This window comes from Acomys minous (genome assembly GCF_964271855.1).
Source record: "Acomys minous genome assembly, chromosome: 7".
Lineage (NCBI taxonomy): Eukaryota > Metazoa > Chordata > Mammalia > Rodentia > Muridae > Acomys > Acomys minous.
In genome coordinates this window covers 3,702,209-3,721,455 of record NC_140488.1, presented here as the reverse complement: position 1 = coordinate 3,721,455, position 19,247 = coordinate 3,702,209, and the positions used below count along the sequence as shown (strand labels likewise).

At 42.7% G+C, this 19,247-nt stretch overlaps 1 protein-coding gene across 3 annotated transcripts in view; it reads right to left on the bottom strand.

The window, feature by feature from the left end:
- CD99L2 (CD99 molecule like 2) overlaps positions 1-19,247 on the bottom strand; it is an 87,881-nt gene that overhangs the window by 4,847 nt on the left and 63,787 nt on the right. For 2 of the 3 annotated variants that reach the window (XM_084790402.1, XM_084790401.1), the window contains exons 4-8: positions 14,431-14,502; positions 13,845-13,931; positions 11,612-11,677; positions 4,756-4,800; positions 3,759-3,878 (exon numbers count right to left, since the gene is read on the bottom strand). In XM_084790402.1, coding sequence (XP_084646528.1) covers positions 3,759-3,878; positions 4,756-4,800; positions 11,612-11,677; positions 13,845-13,931; positions 14,431-14,502 — 390 coding nt within the window. Of the gene's footprint in view, positions 1-181; positions 200-3,758; positions 3,879-4,755; positions 4,801-11,611; positions 11,678-13,844; positions 13,932-14,430; positions 14,503-19,247 lie in introns of all 3 variants that reach the window. The other variant, XM_084790400.1, reaches the window with a different exon arrangement.

Sequence of the window (19,247 nt, the reverse complement as noted above, 5' to 3'; positions counted from 1 at the left end):
GGGCATCTTGGGAGTAGATGATATGGCAGGTGGCACCCCTACAACATATCAGGAAAAGCTATCGATGGTATGGATGGTCACGGGCAAGTTGGTAAATGTCAGGGAGAGAGGTGAGCTAGAGCAGGGAAAGGCGGATAATGATTGTCTGGGACGAAATCACAAGGAACATGAGTTTGGTTACCTTGACCTTCTGCTGCATCTGAAGGCAAGACACGAAGCTTAGAACCCTGGAGAAAGAACTTGACTCCAGGCACCAAACCCATCTGGTATTTTATGAGAGCCACTGACACTTGGCACTGAGGGCAAGCAGGGAACCCCTTCAGTAGCAACAGAGGTTGGAGGTCAAACAGGGTAGGTCCTCCTAGCAGCCACCTGCCGCTTCCTTGGGGCTTTTCATCTGCCTTTCCCGACTGCCAATCACTGGAGGCCATGCTTGCCTCTGATTGGCAGCCCAGCCGGCCAGTGGAGTGTAGAAGCAGACAGCCCTGTTTCCGAGAAAGTTAGCCACCCCACACACACCCTTCGGGTCCTTCCTGCTCATGAATCATCACAGGGCAAACGACAGTCCAGACAAGTAAGTGTGAGCTTGGTGTCAGGTCACAGACAAGGAAACTGCAGGCTAATCCAGGCTCAGGTCAGCAGGGGGCGCTGTGGCAGCACAATGGAGCATGGCTGATACAGCCACAGACTGGCCAGAGAGGAGGCTCCTTGGGAGAGAACACCCCAGGCAGGCCTGAACAAGAAGAGGAGAGAGGAGCACTGGCAGAGAGAAAACAGCAATGGCTGTACCCTAAAGAAGGCAGAGCACACGGGAAGGGAAAATGACTATGAACAAGGAAGACTTCCTAGAGACAAAGAGAAGCCAAATGGCCAGGGCTTTGAATGACAAGTTTAGGTCAGGGCCTGGGATGTGACCTTATAGTCATCAGGGAACCTCGGGAAGCCCAGGTATTTTTAAACAGGTCCCTCTGAAGAAGGTGAAGTGTCAGGAGGACAGTGTCAGGGAGGTAGGGAAAAGCCTACTCATGGATGGGCAACAGTAAGAGGGAAGCATGTGTGTGGCTCATGAAGAGCATGCATTGCATGACTCCCACACACAGGAGTACAAGCGACAGTGGAGTCCACGTTCCGAGACCTGTGTAAGCCTAGCCAGCTTGTTCAACTTGTGAGCCCTTCTAACTGCCACGTCCTTAACAAACCACATGGGCTGGATGACGGCTGTACCCAGACCCTCCCAGTCCGCCTCCCTTCCTGTGACACCTGGCTTTGGCTGAAGCCCCTGAACCTCATGAAGCTATGCTAGCCTTCCCCGTCAAGTACCCTGCACCCTCATTCATTAAACCTGTAAATGTTACCTTGTCTGGCAGAGGGATCTCAAAGTGACTGCACTCGGGATTTAAGTTGGAGACAGCATTAAGACAGTCACAAGGCAAGGCACACCTGACTGCCTGGAAGGTGGAAGGTGGATGGTAGGCCTTCCCCAGGGTCCCTGCAGTCAGTGTGGTCCTGTGGGGTTTTGAGACAAAGCCTTACACTATAGCTGAGGCTGGAACTCACTCTGTAGCACAGACTGCCATGGGAATCACAATGCTCCTCCTACCTCAGCTTTCCTAACTCTGGGGTTACAGGTGTGTGCCAACATTCTGGCTCAGAAAACAAGTTTCAGTCATTTGAAATCACAGCAGTTCTCTGTCCTGGAAAGCACGAGAACCTTGGACAGCTGAGCAGAGCAACAGTGCTTACTCGTGACCCTTTCTGGTCTACTCTGATGGCTCCCACAGTAGGGAAGGGAGAGAGACTTTGGGTCTAAAGGGCTCGTGACTCCTTCCTTGCTGAGGCTCAAGCCTGGACTGGCTTCCCTCACCACATACAAGGAGAAATGGTGGGAAAGCCATGGTACAAATGGACCTGCTGTAGTGCTCCAGGCCAAAGTAGACCTTCAGCAATGTGAGGAGAGAAGCAGGCCTATCGCTTTAAGAGTATCACTGCACAGGAGACTGTCTGAAGATTAACAAAAAGTATTAGCAACATGACATTAGTGACTTTGATCACTCATACAGAGCCTGTAGCTCAGGGTTAACAAAGTGTTATCTTTTTATCTTTTACAAGGCCATCTTGAGAATGCGTGTCTAAACTTTTGCTTCCTCCTCTGGCTAAATACCCTTAGACCAAGACCATATTCCCTTCCCTGAGAAGATTATAGAGAAATTAAAGGCCCAAGAGCAGCCACCTGCCTGCTTGGGGAGAGGGTGGGAGGGAGCCCCTGCCCCTGCCCCTGCCCCTGGAACAGAAACTCCCTAACACTGTCTTCAAAAGCAACAAGAAGAGGCTGTACTCATCGTATTTCCTTCTTCTAGGCAAAGGCCAGGAGGGTGGCAGATAGAGCTGCCTCCCCATACCATGAAAAACCAGGCCCCTTGCCCAAAATGTCTAAAAGGTCTCCCTCCAAATATTCTTCCTGATCCAGGGTCACCCTTGGCCTAATGTAAGCCACTAGTGGGTGGTACACCCATCTTTTTTTCTTTCTTTCTTTTTTTTGATACCCATCTTTTTCATCAATTAGAAAGTCCCGTTGCTTTATAGTTGAGGGGGACAGGCAAAGGTAAGAAAATTCTAGCCTTTGTCCTTGTTCTTAACCACTCTATCACCAAGTTTGTGAATCCATGTACATGTGGGGTATCCTTGATGAAGAATTTTCTAGAAGATCAAAAGAAAAAAAGGTAATATGGTGGGCCTATGAAAAAACAATTGTGATGCCCACATTCAAAGCACCCCATGACCCAGGTTAGTTTCCTGGGAGTCTCCAGTCCAGGTCCACAAAGAGCAAAGGCTGTTAACCAGTACATGAAGACACAGAAGGAGATGGCCCTAAGCTTCCTACAAAAGGGAAGAATCTGAGGAAGGCAAGGAAGGGGTCAAGTACTGCTGAGTCATGTACCCTCAGAGTGAAGTAAAACTTGCCAGTCCTGAACCAGAGACATTCCACTTAAAGCAGTGACGTAGTGATGCTGTGGTACTAAACCCCCAGTCAGTCCTTTCATTCTCCCTCAACAGCATCCTCACAGGCTCCCTGTCATGGCACGTCAACAGGCTTCTAAGACTGGAACCCTTCTGTAACAATCTGATTTACCCACAGGTAAATCACTTGTGGCTACCGCCCACAACAAATGCAATCTGTTCTCTAAAATTCTAGCACATAAAAGGCAGGAATGAAAAAAATCACATTATGATTCTCTTTCATTACTACTCCTTAAAAGAACTTAAGAGCTCACATACTTTTAACTGATCTGACGTGAGGAGGAGCAGAGAACACCAGGTGGAGACATATCAAGAAATCAGGACTCTAAGGGGGCACTGCCAGAATCATAAGAGCCCTGAAGACACTCACTCTCTGAAGACACCCTGGAAGAGCACAGTTTTCTAACTGGCAGTAGAGAAGGTCCAACATCCCCTGGTGAGATCTGAGGCCACAGGGCTTTATCAAAGTTTCTCCCATTCTAGGGAAATAAAACATCACAGTGCTCACTGAGATTTGTTCCAACTCAAATATGGCGTCTTCTAGCTGAGAAGTCTGCAAAGTCAAGATTGCACAGTCTGGCCCCATGTGCTGTTCCAGACCAGGATACGTTTTGGTTGGCCTAAATTTGCCCTTAACGATGTACAAAGTGTACCAGTCCAGAAATCCACTGGTATTGAGTAGGCTGGGGAAGGGATGAGAAATGGCCTGGGCCCCTTTCCCTGCTCAGCTGTGTACTCACGCTGAATGCTGAAGCAGAACTTCTTCTGCTGGTAGGAGATGTAGCTGGATACCGCTCCAATAAGGGCCATGGCCAGGGCACTGGCCACACCTGCGATGGTGCCGGTTTCTGTTGATATGCCTTAACATGAAAAGAATGGACAGGTCTCAGTAGACAAGGCCCCAAACTCCAAGTGCCAAGAGCTCATCCAGGATTCTGTAGCTCTGACAGCCCCAAGTTATGCTGGCTAGATGTCCATAATCTCCAAGACCATGTGGAAGAGCTATGCCATAGATACCTAAAGCATCAAAATGGCATGGTTCCCCTTGGATTTACCATGTGCTTCTGGTCTTCCAAAAAGACTTTCATTTTGAGAAACATGAGAGGCAGATGTGCAGTCCTTTCTCTTACAGAGACTCAGGTTAGCAGGTTTCCCACTGGGCCACCTATCCCAGGGCCCAGATCTTCATGTTCCTTCCATTCAATGGCTACTCCTCTCTGCTATTTGCCTCATGAATCTATTGGTAACTCTGGTGGTTTAGATGTGAACCATCCTCCCCAAATGCTCATGTGTTGAAGACTGCCCCTTATGCAGCATCAGGGAGTAGTAGAACTTTGAGAAGTAATTGGATCATGAGGTCTCCACTCTCAACAAGGGATGGATTTTTGGTGGAATAGATTTCAGGGACAGAGCTTTGTTAGCTAGCCATCTACCTATTTCTAGGATTCCATGAGATGAACAGTTTTCTCCACCATGGGTGTCTGCCATGATGGTTCACCTCTTCAGGTCCAAAGGCAAGAGGGTCAATTGACCATGCACTGGAACCTCCAAAATTATGAGCAATGTAAGTTTTATTTTCTTTTAAATTATGTATCTTCAGTGTTCTTCATTGTGATAGAAAAGCTGACTAACAGAAACATTTGAGGAAGGTCAGAGAAAGACAAATCTAAGACCAGAGTGGGCCAACATTATTTTTCCTTGTGCTTCCACCAGAAACTTTGGGCCGCAGATACTCACCAGATCCAGGGTCATCATTGCTGCCATAACCACCACCACCACCACCTGGGGAAGGAACAAAAGCATTAATGTCTTCTATGACCACAATGACCCCAAGACTAGAAGGCTCAAGCCCCCAGAAAGCCTTCTGAAATGGTTGCTTCCTTACACTGAGCTCCTATCACAGATGATATTCTCTAGGCTCTGGCTTCAAGTTTACTTCTTCACTGTACACTAAGGGCAGGCCCACTTAGCATGCCTACCTTACAAGCAAGGGAGCCAAAGCTAGCAGGCAGATGAGGAGAGATGAGCAAAAAGCAGTTAAATTTGACTGCAAATTACACCACCAAGTATCTCCTGCACATCTATACCAAACAGAAGTTGGAGTGTAAAGAAATGAAAGTGCATAAAACCATATCTAACATTTTCACATTTAGTTGTTAAATATCATAGAAATGCAGAACAAGTTAATGATAATAGAGGTTGGGAAGGGTGGGGGAAGGGCATTAGCTCTGCTTATAAGGGTCATAGGAGGGAGATCCTTGTGACAGAATGATTTATCTGATTATATTGATACACTATCACCACATGGCAAAACTGTAAGGCTAGCGCGCGCACACACACACACACACGTACCATCCTAGAATGTTAACTGGCCTGAGTTCATGCCTTTTGTACTATCCTCTTCCTGGGGTCTAATACTTACTATGAAAAGATGATGTTGTTCTCAGGGAAGGGGGAAGGGGCTATCTTAAGAGAGACTCCTCTAGAATTTTGGAAGAAACAAGCACTGGCACTTGCTCATCAATCAAAAAGTCTAGTTTATAAGTATAAAACTCTCCCACTGTAGTGAGGGAAGGTATAGGGGTGAGCAGATGGGATGTGAGAACTCAGTGCTTTGGCTTCTGAGCTCCATTCATTTTCTCTGAGTATAAGCCAAACCAAGCTGCTGTACAAAATGCAGTGTGCAAGATAGTATTAGAACAAGTGACAGAATCAGCTGGCATCGAACAACTGAATATAGGCCATGAACTTGAATTTACAATAAAATTAGAACAGCATTCTACTATCTTAGGAGCAAAGGGTAGCTTTTAAACATGACTGTAAGCCAGAAATACGAAACAGAAAAGATTCTATCAAAGTAAGAACTTTGGTAGTGCGTGAGCAAGTGAGTGAGTGAGAGAACAAGAGAGCCAGAGAAAGAGGCAGAGACACTGGATTTTGTCAAAGACATATAAATAAGTGCAATGGATGGGATGTGGTAGCACACACTTACATTCCTGAACAGAGTAGGCTAAAACAGAAAGGTTGTGAGTTCAATGCCAGCCTGTGCTACATGATGAGACAATCTCAAAAACAAAACAAAAGGGTGAGATGGGAAGAAAAGGGAGAGAGGCCTAGCATACCCATGAAGTAAAACTTAGATGTGATCTTTGCACCTAGTAAGGCAAGTAGGAGAATTAGGAGGCAGAAGCCAGTGGAGGCTGTAGAATAAGGCCCTGTTTAAAACAAAACAAAACAAACAAACAAACAAAAGTGGAATGACTCACAAAATACTGGTAAATATATACCTGAGAAGGGAATAAATTAATTAGTCTGTAGAAAAATGCAAATGAAGCTCAGCATGCCATAGCATCCCCACACTTTAGGGGGGAAAGAAAAGGAAAGAAAGGAAAGAAAAAGGAGGGAAGAGCTTGGTGTGGTGGCGCATGCCTTTAATCCCAGGAGGCAGAGGCAGGTGGATTGATGTGAGTTGGAGGCCAGCCTAGTCTACAAAGTGAGTCCAGGACAGCCAGGGCTGTTACCCAGAGAAACCCTGTGTACACAGAAACCCTGCTACACAGAAAAAAACAAGGAAGGGAGTGGTCTAAGAAAACTGTGGAGAAACTAGAGCTTGGACACATTATTAGCAGGGATGTAAAATTGCTCAGCTTCTAAGGGAACAGCTTAGAAGCAGTGGAAAACATGAAACAGAGTTATGGCATGCACTAACAATACCACTTCTCGATCAGTATGTTTTCAATGTGTTCTCTACAATTCGTGTGTGGCAGAAGTTTGATCTTTAGCGGTATTTGAATGTGAGGCCTTTGGGAGATAATTATGATTCAATGAGGTCATGAGGATGGAGCTCTCAGGTTTACCTCCTGGCTTTTATCAAAAGAGGAAGAGAGACACAAGCCAGCGTGCTTGCTCTGCCTCAAGAGTGATGCTCCCCACCACATCTGGACCCAGCACACATGCCCTAGCATATGCCAATGCCCAGATGCACTCAAGATAGTTAAAAACGTCTATGTACTTGTATACAGATGTTCGTAGCAACCTACTTCATTCATTACGGCCTTTGGTCCACTGGTCCTTCTGCTGGCTAGTAACTAAACAAAATGTTTGCTAATAAATGGAAAAAGGCTCCTCTCTCATATAAAATAAGTTGTTACAAAACAAATGAAGAAAAATGAGGCAAGGACATGAATATGAGGTCACAAAATATACTGAGCTTCCAATAACAAGGAAATGAAGGCATGGCTGGGACAAACACTTTGCTCTGACTGAATTCACAAAGACTAAAAAATTATAATGCTTGGTGGATTGAGGTTAGTATTGGAGAAAATGAATAACTTCTTACTTCCAAGCAGGGGAAATGGAGGTTGGTGCCACCTTAATGGGAAATCATTAGGTAATGTCATTTAGAGTCACATTTAAAAAAAGAATGTATTCATCTTGTGACAGAGCAATCACAGTCCTAGGGATTGACCTGACAGAAACAACTGTGGCTTTTCATATGTGGCCTGACAGTGCTCAAAGCACTATGTACAGTGGAAAAGCTAGAGGAACTTCAATACAAAATAGGCTACAGGATAAATCAAGTGTAATATAGTGTTAGGTAGTCACTGATGATATTTCAAAATAACCTACATAACAGAAAAATATGCTGAGTGTTACCGAATAGACATTGATTTTTAAAAGGGTAGCATACGCTGGGTAGAGGGACACATATATGTAATGCCAGCGCAAAGTCAAGCTTCCTGGGAGGCTGGGGCAAGAGAATTGTTCCGAGTTTGAGGACAGCCCAAATTTTCCTTCTATTGTATACATTATACAGTAATTTGCTTTCATGGTACACATCTATTCACATGGATAGCTACACAGACTACCTAGCTCTAGGGGCCCTGGCTGTAACTATAGTGACTGTCCTTGCTACAGAGACCGCCACTGCAATAATAGCAAGCACTGCTATAGCAGGTTCCATCGTGATAAGGACCACGTAGCTATAGCAACCAACATCACTTGGATGGACTCTGTAAAATAAGAGGCATTGCATCGTCTTGGTAAGGAAGTTGTGTTCAGTGGCTTGAATAAATCTTGTCCCCATGGAAACTTGTGGTGAAAGTTGATTACCACTATAACAGTGTAATGCTTTTGTCCTGGGACTGGGTTAGTTGCCACAAGATCGGGCTGTTTTCTCTCATGGGTCTGTGTCCATTTGTCCTTTTGTTTTGCTGCCATGTTAGGGTACAACACGAGACCTTCACTAGATGTAGCCACCAATCTTGGCCTTCAGGCTCTAGAACTATGAAGTAAATAAATTCCTTTATTAATTACTCTGCCTTGGACATTCTATTATAGTGAGAGAGAATGGATTAAGACATTGTGAATAAGCCCTGTTGTCAACAGAGGTGTCAGAATCTCAGCATCTTAAATACAAAGACAACAATGCACATATAGACGTCAGCCTTGAGTCCTACAGAGCCACTTACTGGGAGAGACAGGAACACAAGGCATGTGCTTGCCCTTCTGTGACGGCAGCCCAGCTCGTAGCTCACAGTGAGTGCCTGACGCATCTGGTTGTCAAGGACACAGAGAATCGTGAAACAGTAGATAATTATGTCTATAACTGTTGGGGAGGTATTCAAGTGTTTAAGGACATTGTGAGTGTCCCAGACTTCCAGCAAGACACAGAGCATTTAGATATTTTTTAATGTACTTTTGTTGTCTCAAAAAATGTAATAAGAGAAGTATAATTTTTAAAAGCCAATAAATAAAGCTGTATGTGTGGTGCTGTCCTTGAACCTAGTAACTGGAAGGTTAAGGCAGGAAGCTCATGACATCCAGGAAAACTGGAGCAATAAAATAAAACCCTGATGAAAAAGAAAATAAAAAATAGAAGAGACATGGCTGCAAATGACTTAGTTACCAAATAAAATCAAAGAGAAATACTATGTCAAAACATACTGAGTGCCTGCGCTAGCCACCAGGGAATGTATTCTTACTGTTGCCGAAATAGCCACATCTCATCCATTTCCCACCAGAGACCTGAGAATATTCTGTAGATATGATGGCGTTGTCTTGTCCTGATCTGATATGGGATATTAAAACAGCCAATGATATACATTGGGAATGGCTTGGCAAAAAGCTCTACGTTCATGCTGCATCCTCTGGTGTGTTGGAGGGACTGTCTGACGTGTCTCCACACTGTGGAACAGTAGGACCATTTGTTATGTCTCTCCCCATGCCCAAGCTAGAAAGACTGTGGATCTTCTTCCATTGGTGCTGGGCAAAGGAGGAGGCCATTGACAAAAGAGGGCGGCAATCTGAGTCTCGGGAGGTCAAGGAAGGAGGAAGAGCAGAGTGCTTCCAAGTCACTGGCTTCAAGAGCTGCTAGAGGACTCGGTTACAAACTCATTCTGAGCCAGACTCAGTTTCTGAAAATGTTGCCGTGAGGAAACAATATACAACGGATAATATATGACCTCAGAAATCCACTCTGAAACAACAACTGAAGCCATGTCTTGAAGATCTGAGGCTGGGAGGTACACTAATTGAGCTTCTAATTTATGTAAATGTGATGCTTTCCCTTCGCTCCCCATCATGAGCTTGTTTGGTGGAAAGGATGGTGTCTCTGAATCTCGCCCATGTTCCAGTTTCACCCTTTGATCTTCTTTCCTGACACCTATGGTGACAGAGGGGATGACTGAAGCGAACAATTGATTATTCTTTACAAGACAAGCTCCAATATGGGCCTAATTAAAGAATTTCCTCACACTTCTTCCTTGCTAAAACAAGTACTTTTAATGAAGAAAAGCCCCCAGCATGTCATTCAGACTGTTATTCCTGTGCGTGCTTACATACTCGATGAGTGCCCTCATCTCCCCATCTGGAAATACCAATTGTCACCCCGGAGTAATTGGCTCATTTGCTGGGTTTGCCCTTTCAATGCTCCATGTTCTCCTGACACCTGGAAGTCTCATTTAGAGGCTTTTAGGGCTTAGTCCTAGAGCTGACACCATCTGGAAAGGTGTTTCTGGGGACAAATGTGACTACGGTACACCTTAAGCAAAAGAGAACACTGTTCCCACATAAAAGGCACAGTGCTTGCAAGAAAGAAGCAAATGCTACGACTTCAGCCAGGGCTCGGAGGGCGGGTCTTAATGCATTATAACCAGGACACTCACAAGTTGCAACCTTCGAACCCTAATACAAATTTCCATCACAACAGGATGGAAATTTTAAACACCACAGCTTATCATTCTAACATCTTGTCACAAGTGACTGTAGTCAGAGGTCACAGTTGTAGCATGTTACACCTATGGGTTATAACAAGACTGCTTACACCTTTCACCCCATGCTTAAGATCCAATTTGACATATGCTCTGATGAAAGGTTCCCATCATTCATAGCTGGGGAACTGTGAGGTTGTACTTAACCGGATGTTGTACAGCAAGGATTATGTCTCCCAGTTGTGGAGATGGCTATTGAAATCTACACATGTAATAAAATTTCACATACACATACATGCATCCACGCACACACACACAGCAGTGCATATAAGATGAGATTTGACAAAATTTCTGTAAGGTCAGTTGGTGACTTTCTTGTATGGATGTCAACTTCCTACTTCAGATAACTTCCTGTGCTTCTGCACTAGAAGATCCTCGGGAGAAGCCGGGGAAGGAGTGCACAGGAGCTTTCTTGACCCGTTGGAAAACTCTTACTAAATTATTTATTAATACAAAGGGCTTTTGGTGGTCATGGTGGTTCTTGTGGGGGTGCTGGTGCTGGTGCTGGTGGTGCTGGTGGTGGTGGTGGTGGTGGTGCTGCTGCTGCTGCTGCTGCTGGTTGGTTGGTTTGTTCTGTTCTGCTGTTTTGTTTTGTCAGTCAGACTGGATCAAAACTTCTAGAGAGTCTAACCCTGTCGCTTAATTTTCTTACACCTTTAAACATGGACAAACTTGGTGGGAGGGGAGTGTGGGCATGACAATTCTCATAACAATGCTTTCCGGATGGCTACACTGAAATTCTCTTGCAAAGTAGCAAAGCACCTGTGTTCTTTAGAGTAAGAATGGATGCTACTGGCTGCTAAACAGTGCTCAGGAGTAGGGCCTAGGGGGGAAGGATATTTTCTTTTACTCTTTTGCTTTTTGAAAATAGCTTCTTCTCTCATACAATACAGACCAAGCACAGTTTCCCCTTCCTCCTCTCCCTGGGAAAGAGAAAGAGACTACAAAGGTATGTTTTAAAGATCTGCTTTACCAGGGGCTTCTTTACAACGTTTGTTGTGTTATATTTGAACCCTCCCTCTGCATGGAAAACTGACTCTCCAAGTAAGGCTACCATGATGCTCCCTGCACTGTCCTGCCACAGGCCACTGCCCTTGGTGCTGACACCAACACAGGCAGAACCTTAGCTTAAAAAGCAACAGGGCAAATAGGGAGCTTCTCCAGGATGGCTTACAAATGAGGCCCCACCCCAAGTTCCAAGTGCTAATGTCTAAGCCTTATCTTCCAGAGGCTGAGTAAGAATGACTCGCTTTACCTGGAAACCACACCGCCAATGTTTTAACAAGAATTAGGTGCTTTGTGGGACAAAGAAATACTCCTACCTTTATTCTTGTCAGGTTTGTATCCCCCACCTCCCAGGATGTCTTCAAGATCCTTGTTTGAAAAACCTAGTGAAAAAACATACATTTCAGTGGCAAAAAAAAAAAATCATCTCAGCAGCAAGAAATTTGGACTAGTAAATGTTGCCAATGATACTTGGGCATTCTTCTTCATGGGTGTGGGGGTCAGTGGTACAGTACATATACACTCCTGAGAATCATGTCTGATGCCCAAACTAAAGAGAGCTGGGGGAGAAGGAGGAGGAAGGGAAGGAGGAGGAGGGAGATGAAAAAGATTGAAGATGATAGGCCCCTTAGACTGCCTACTGCCAGTATATGTGTTCTGTATAACCTCCAATCACCTTGAGTGTTTGCATAACCACAGAGAGAATGAATGGGTATAATCCTAGTGATTAAGTTGCATTATATGCCAGAGATGAAGGGATTCTGTCAAAGTAATTAAGGGCCTGACTCAAACAAGTGAACTCTTTCAAAGTTAGTTCTGGGCTTTCCTGAGCTCAGAAACAGGAAGCTAAAGTCTCTCCTCTTCTTCCTGCTGGTCTTAAAGGAGCCACTACTCCTGTAGCTGAAGGGAAATAAACTCTACTAACAAGCACATCACCTTGTTTTGAAGAGAACCTAAGCTCAGATGAGACACCCCCCCCCGCCCGCAATCCCAGTACCTTGATTGCATCAATCTGAGACTCTGAATAGAAAACTCAGCTTCTTCATTGAGCAAAGGAATTCTTAACTCATTTCTTTAAAAATAAATCTCCCTAACTTTCTCATGATTTGTGACACAATCATAGATAACTAAACACAAGAAGCAGAATCATTTATAATAATAATTCAACTATTAAGTACACATCCTCCTGAATGTCCTATGTGCTGAAAGGCAAAGTATGCTTAAAGCCTTTCTACTATATTCCAAAGTACCGGAGGTACATCACAAAAGTCATTTGTGTGATTGTTCAGTTCCAATTGGTTTTATCTGCCTTGTGTCATGAGGCCACTTTTGCTGGGCAGAATGAATGCTATACCAATCTTATTATTTGGGAAGCAGTTCTTAAAACTGAAGGAAAAGAGTCCATAAGCTCAGGACAGTCACTGGTGGTACGTATTAATAAGATTCCAAGTAAAGTCTTTATAAGCTACTGTGAGTCCATTGGTATCCCACTACATAGCGACTTTCTCCAGTGGCAATGGTGGTATTAGTAGGAAATTGGCTTTTGATTTTTTATAATAACATGTGGCATTACACTGAAGTTTGATAAAACTCAATACAACAAGGTTTTCCAAAAAACTGACCTGCAATGTTACAAAACAACAAATGGGCAAAAGTCCATTGGGTGGGTATTGTAGTTCAAATGTGAAACGACCCTATAGATTCATGTAGGAACTCCTGAGTCCCTGCATTTGGAAATATGTCCCTGGGAGCTGATGTTTGAGCTTCGTTAGCCTAATTCCTGTCTCTCCCTTTGGGCTTCCTGGGTGTGGATACAATATGACCGGCTGAGTCATGTTGGGGACCTCTCAACTTTGGAAACAATAAGCTGAATGAAGCCTTCCTCTTTGCTTTGTTTGCCAGGTATTTGGTTAGGGCAAGTAGAAATGTAACTAGAGTGAGGAAGTTACTAAACACTTTAAAAATTATTCATGTATATGTTTGTTTTAAAACTCTTATGTTTTAATTATATTTATTATTTAAGTGGCTGTGTATGTGTGTGTGTGTAAGTATGTGTGTGTGTGTGTGTGTGTGCAGGTATGCACATGCCGTAGTGCACATATGAGGGTCAGAGGACAGCTTTCAAGCTGCATAATGTCAATATGAGTATCCAAGTATCACCTAGCAAAATGGATAGTCTAGAAATTTCTAAGAAATGTAAAATAATGCCACTCTTCTCATTAGACCATTTTTAATCTTGTTACACATGTTAATTTATCATAAAATGGGCTATTTATGTTAATATGTATTGGTTTAGTAGTAATCATTTTAAACTAATAATACTGATTTTTAATTTTTTAAAAATATACAGATGATAAACTGATGGATATGACTCATACAGACAACTTATTGAGACTCACAATTATTCAGGGAATCCCAAGAGCCCAAAGTTTCAGCATTACTATGGTAGGGTTCTCCTACAGTTTGAAATGGCCTGGATCTACAGTGCTCTGAACAGACCCTATTAGGAACTTCAGCATTGGCCTACGGTGTCAAGCAGCTAGTACTTACCTCCTCCATCTCCTGCATTTGGCTTTTTGCCGCCATCTAGATCATTTTGATCATCCAAGGCATCATTCAAGTCAAATCCATCTGGTTCTGGAAACCACAAAGAAAAGAAACAATCACTCACTGTCCTGGCTAGTTTTTAATGCCAACTTGACACATGCTAGAGTCACCTGAGAGGAGGGAACCTCAGCAGAGAAAATGTGTAGGCAAGCCTGTAAGGCATTTTTTAAATTAGTAATTGATGGGGGAGAGCCCAGCCCATTGTGGGTGATGTCATCCCTGGGCTGATGGTTCTGGGTTCTATATAAGAAAACAGGCTGAGCAAGCGATGGGGAGCAAGGCAGTAAGCAGCACCCCTCCATGGCCTCTGCATCAGCTCCTGCCTCCAGGTTCCTGCCCTATTTGAGTTCCTGTCCTGGCATCCCTCAGTGACGAACAGTGCTGTGGAAATATAAGACAAATAAACCCTGTCCTCCCCAAGTTCTTTTTGGTCATGGTGTTTTATCACATTGACAGAAACTTTAATTAGGACAAAGCACTAGACAATAGCTGATATGGAAATTCTTCCTTACTTCTCAGCTTGTCTTACCCATAGGATTTGATGATGGTCTAGTTGTTACTGGCCTTCTAGTTGTGGTAGTAGAGAAACGGTCCCGTCTCTCTAAAAGCATGGAGGGGGGAGATAGCAAGAGTCATGTTTAATAACAAAATATATACTTACATCATAGTTTAAGGAAGTCACACCATGAATAGAGTACTGTCTTAGCGCTTGAAATTCTTATATGACCTCATAATTGCTTGGGAAAAGATGCCAAAGAGATAGGTTTAACCTATTTTTTATAGGTTGGGGACTGAGAGAAGAATATAGGTCCATATCTCACTACTTGACAAGTGGTGCTAGAACATGAGCCCAGCTCTGCTGACCACATTGACTATGGAGTTCTAGAACTTGCTTAGGTATGATCCTCAAAACATTCAAGCCATAGTTTCCTCCACTATTAATTGGGCAGCTGAACTACAGATAAAAATGCGCAGCGATGAATGAACTGGCATTTCCTGTGATGTATTATTGAGAATTGTCTTGTAAACTGGAAGTGATTAAAACACACATACACACACACACACACACACACACACACACACAGAGAGAGAGAGAGAGAGAGAGAGAGAGAGAGAGAGAGAAATGGAGACAGACAGAGAGACAGAGACATTATTTTGTAATTAGTCTTTGCCTGCAGGAAGAGTCTTTTACATCAGTTTTTTCTCTTAAACTTTAGAATTTGAAATAATTATTCCTACTACTCAAGACATTCAAAGACAAAGGTAATGACAATGTTATAGCAAGCCTAGAAGAGACAAATACCATGTGCATACATACAAAGGAACAAATTTGACCATCATGCTACACCATATATAAAAATGGATCAAAGATCTAAACACTCAGTAGAAAACATTTTGGAAAATATTTGTCACATTATACTTGGAGATATTTCCTGGATATGAAAGTACAAGCATGAAAAGAAATAATGGACATGAGTTGGAGACATATCTTAGTGGTTAAGGGCACTGGCTGCTTGGATCCAGGTTCAGTTCCCAGCACTCACATGGCTGCTCACAACTGTCTGGAACTCCAGTCTCACAGGATCTGAGACCCTCTTCTGCCTTCCTTAGGCACCAGGCATCCATAAGGCGCACAGACAAAAACAAACAAACAAAAAAGAAGTAGGAGAGAGGAAGAAATGCAAAACAAAGCATAGTGATACAGAAATATAAGAGGTCACAGTGAATGAAGGGCAAGATGCATGGCTTGGGGTTTCGACTCCCAAGAAGAGGCAAAGTGAGAGTTGTTCAGACCATGGAAATTGAGTTTAGGTACATAAGGGCTGAAAATAAAATCAATACACAGGCTACAGAAGAAAAATCATATAATTATACCACCAACATGCAAAGATCTAGAACATTTTATGAAAAGGGACTTTGTTTTAAAAAATCACATTGGGAATGAAGGAGAACTACTTTGGTTGCAAGTCTGCCTTCTAGAAGACAGTTACTGACTTTTCTTTCTGTAAGATCAGGAGCAAAACAACATCATTGCCACCACTCTAATATCATAGAGTACAGGAAGTTCTACAACTAAAAGAAAAAAATGTGTACATTGGGAAGGAAGAAATTAATCTGTCCATATTTGCAGGTGACATGATCATCTTCACAAAAAAACTTCAAAGAACATGAAATATGGGGGACTAGTTAGCAAATACACCAGTCTAAAAAATGAGATCAATAGCATTACCAAGTAATGGTGATGAACATATGGCATCTAAAACCCACCACTCACAAAAGAAAAGAAAACAAAATGTTGAAATACATACTTTGAAACCAATGGTACAGAAAATTACTACGTTCAGATCAAGAAAACACAGAGCTTGAAAGTTATAAAATAAAGAGAATCTAAATAAACAGTTCACGGACTGGAAAGCCAACTCAACAGAGTGAGATGTCAGCTTCTGTCAGCTCCCACACTGAGCTATATGTTCCATGCGAGCCTGTACATGTCCCACTGTGTTCTTTCCAGAAATAGTCAAATTTAATATAAAATTTTTATGGAAAGGCAGAACCTTAGATTAGCTTTCTAAAACCTTGAAAAGAATAAGATGGGATGAATCACTCTACCCAATATTAAGGCTCATTTTATATTACACTCGTCAAAGATGCGGTAGGTGGGTATATACGCAAGGCAACCGAACAGAATAAAGAGCTCACAAGCCCTCAGATGTGCGCAAGTGATTGTTTATACATATGCAAAGCAACTCAGTGGGGGAAAGAATCTTTGCAGCAAAAGGTGCTGGGACAATTAGACTTCCAAAATAAAAAGTAATCGGTTTCATTTTTATTTTATATAAAATTAATGGCAAATGGATGGGTTATATTTGCTTAAATAGAAAATCATAAAAATTTCAAGGGAAGTATTTCAGAATTGAATGCTTGGTAAAGAGTTCACACATTTGACAACACAAGCATGTCCCTTAAGAGGAAGAACTGTTAAGAAGCCTGAAAGGCCAGGAGGAGGAAGTGGCATAGAAGGAACAGAAGGATGCAGGGAAAGAAAGGAAGACAAGAAAAACAACAGGAAGCTTTAATGGAGCTAAGGCTGGGGGCTAGAGATGCAGCTTGGCAGAGGTAAGCATACATTTACAGCAAAGGCCTAGGTTTGTTCCATACAACAAAGGGGGGGAAAGAAGAAGGGAAAGGAAAGAAAGAAAATCTGGAGTTGGCTTTTCAAAAATGGTAAACAAGATTGAAAAACTTTATTTCTGCTATAATGACTCAAAATTATAAATGGAAGAGGAGACATTGCAATTAATACTAAATAAATACAAAGGATCATAAGGAACTACAATAGACAATCTATTCCAATAAACTGGGCAAGCTAGAAGAAACTGATAGAGCCCTAAAAGCACACAAACTATAAAGACTTGATTATGAAAAATCAAAATATAAATGGATGAATAATACTTTGAATAATCAAAGACCTCCCAACAAAGGAATATCCGGGGAACAGATGGCTATAAAAATGAATTCCTTGAAGGATTCAAAGAAAAATTAAAGCTAATCCTTCTCAAATTCTTGCAGATTTGAATAGGAGAAAATAATTCCACATTCACTTCATGAGACCAAACACAAGCAAAAGTCCGTGAACAGAGGCAGCACTCATCAGGGAAACATTAGCAAACAGAATTCAACAGCACATTTAAAAGCTTATATACCATCATCAAAACTGGACTGAGGTCTGCGACAGAAGAATTGTTCAGCATAACCAAGCAATAGACATTAAAAGTATGAAATAAACATTTTAAAAGTAAAAATCATGTGATCAGCTCAGTAGGCATAGAAAGAGCATTTGACAATATTTGACATCTTTTGATGAACAGTCTCAAGACATTAGCTATAGAAGCTGTGGTGGCTAGTGTCATTTGTTGACTCAGTGTGCTCTAGAGCCACCTGGGGCACAGGCCTCTGGCTATGTGGTACAGGATTATCTTGACTAGGTTAATTGTGTCAAAAAGAACCACCTATGGTAGATTGCACAGTTCTTTGGGCTGAGACCCTGGACTGTACAAAAAGGACAGTGAGCTGAGCACATAGTCTTCCTTCTTTGCTTCTTGTCAGAGTATTTTCTCACAGCAACTGGAAAAGTAACCAAGATGAAAGTAATGTAACTCAACTGAATGAAGGCCACATAGGATAAGGGGACAGGTAACATCACAGGCAATAGTGAAACCTGAAAGCTTTTTTTTCTAACATGAGTAACAAGACAATGATGCCCACTTTGCACAGTAAAGCAGACACAGTACCAGAAGTACCAGCAAGAACAAGGAAAGGCATCCAAATGTGAAGGATAATAAAGTGTGTAAATGGCAGGATGGTATGCATAGAAGGTCCTCAAGAGCCAAGTGTCCTTGTGCATACCTATAATCCCAGAATTTGAGGGGCAGACTCAGGAGAATCAGGAGTTCAAAGGCAGCCTGACCTATATAAGGAACTTAAAATCAGCCTGGACTAACAAAGAAATATACAAAAGCAGACAAGCTGAAAAAAGAAGACCCTGGTATGTTCACAGTTTTCAGAGTGGAAGAAGTAGCCATAAGGTAAAGAATGTAGGTGGCAAAAAGGGGTAACACTCTCCCATAGAGCCTCCAAAGAGTATGCAGTTTGTTAGTATGTTTAATGTAGCCCATAAGATTCATTCTGCATTTTTACCTCCACAATTATAAGATGAATCTCTGTTATTTAAGCAGCAAAGGTTGTGGTCAACCACCCCTATTGGGAGACCAAAAGGGAGCTCACAGAACTTCACATTTCAATTGACACCCTCGTACCAACTGACATCTGGATTGCTGCTTTATAGGGGATGCTAAGCCAAGAATGCAGATAAATAGGACCTGTGACAATCACGCCTGATCTTCACGCTCATTGAATCAAGTACCCAGGACATCACTACATCATACTTCCAGCTGTGTCTACGAGGTATCGCCAAGGAACATTACCCAAGAGAGAAAGACTCTAAATGCTAACAGCATTATCACATAAACTAAGAGACCAAGAGAAATTAAAATGGGGGAAAGAAGAGAATGAACTACTACAGGCATGCTCTCTACCTGCTCCATTAGGATGGACAGAAGACTCGGATTTGTCCTCCTTGAAGCTCAATAGCACAGGGCATTTATATAACGTTCTTGAAATGACATTTTACAAATGGAAAAGAGATTAGTGGCAGCCAGGGATTGGGGAAGGGGTGGGGAAAGGAGGACAGAACTGAATGAAGGCTGCTGGTTGTACAGTGGGAACATGGAATGCCTACACTGATGGAACCACTCAGTATCTGACCAGAATGGCAGGTGCACAAGC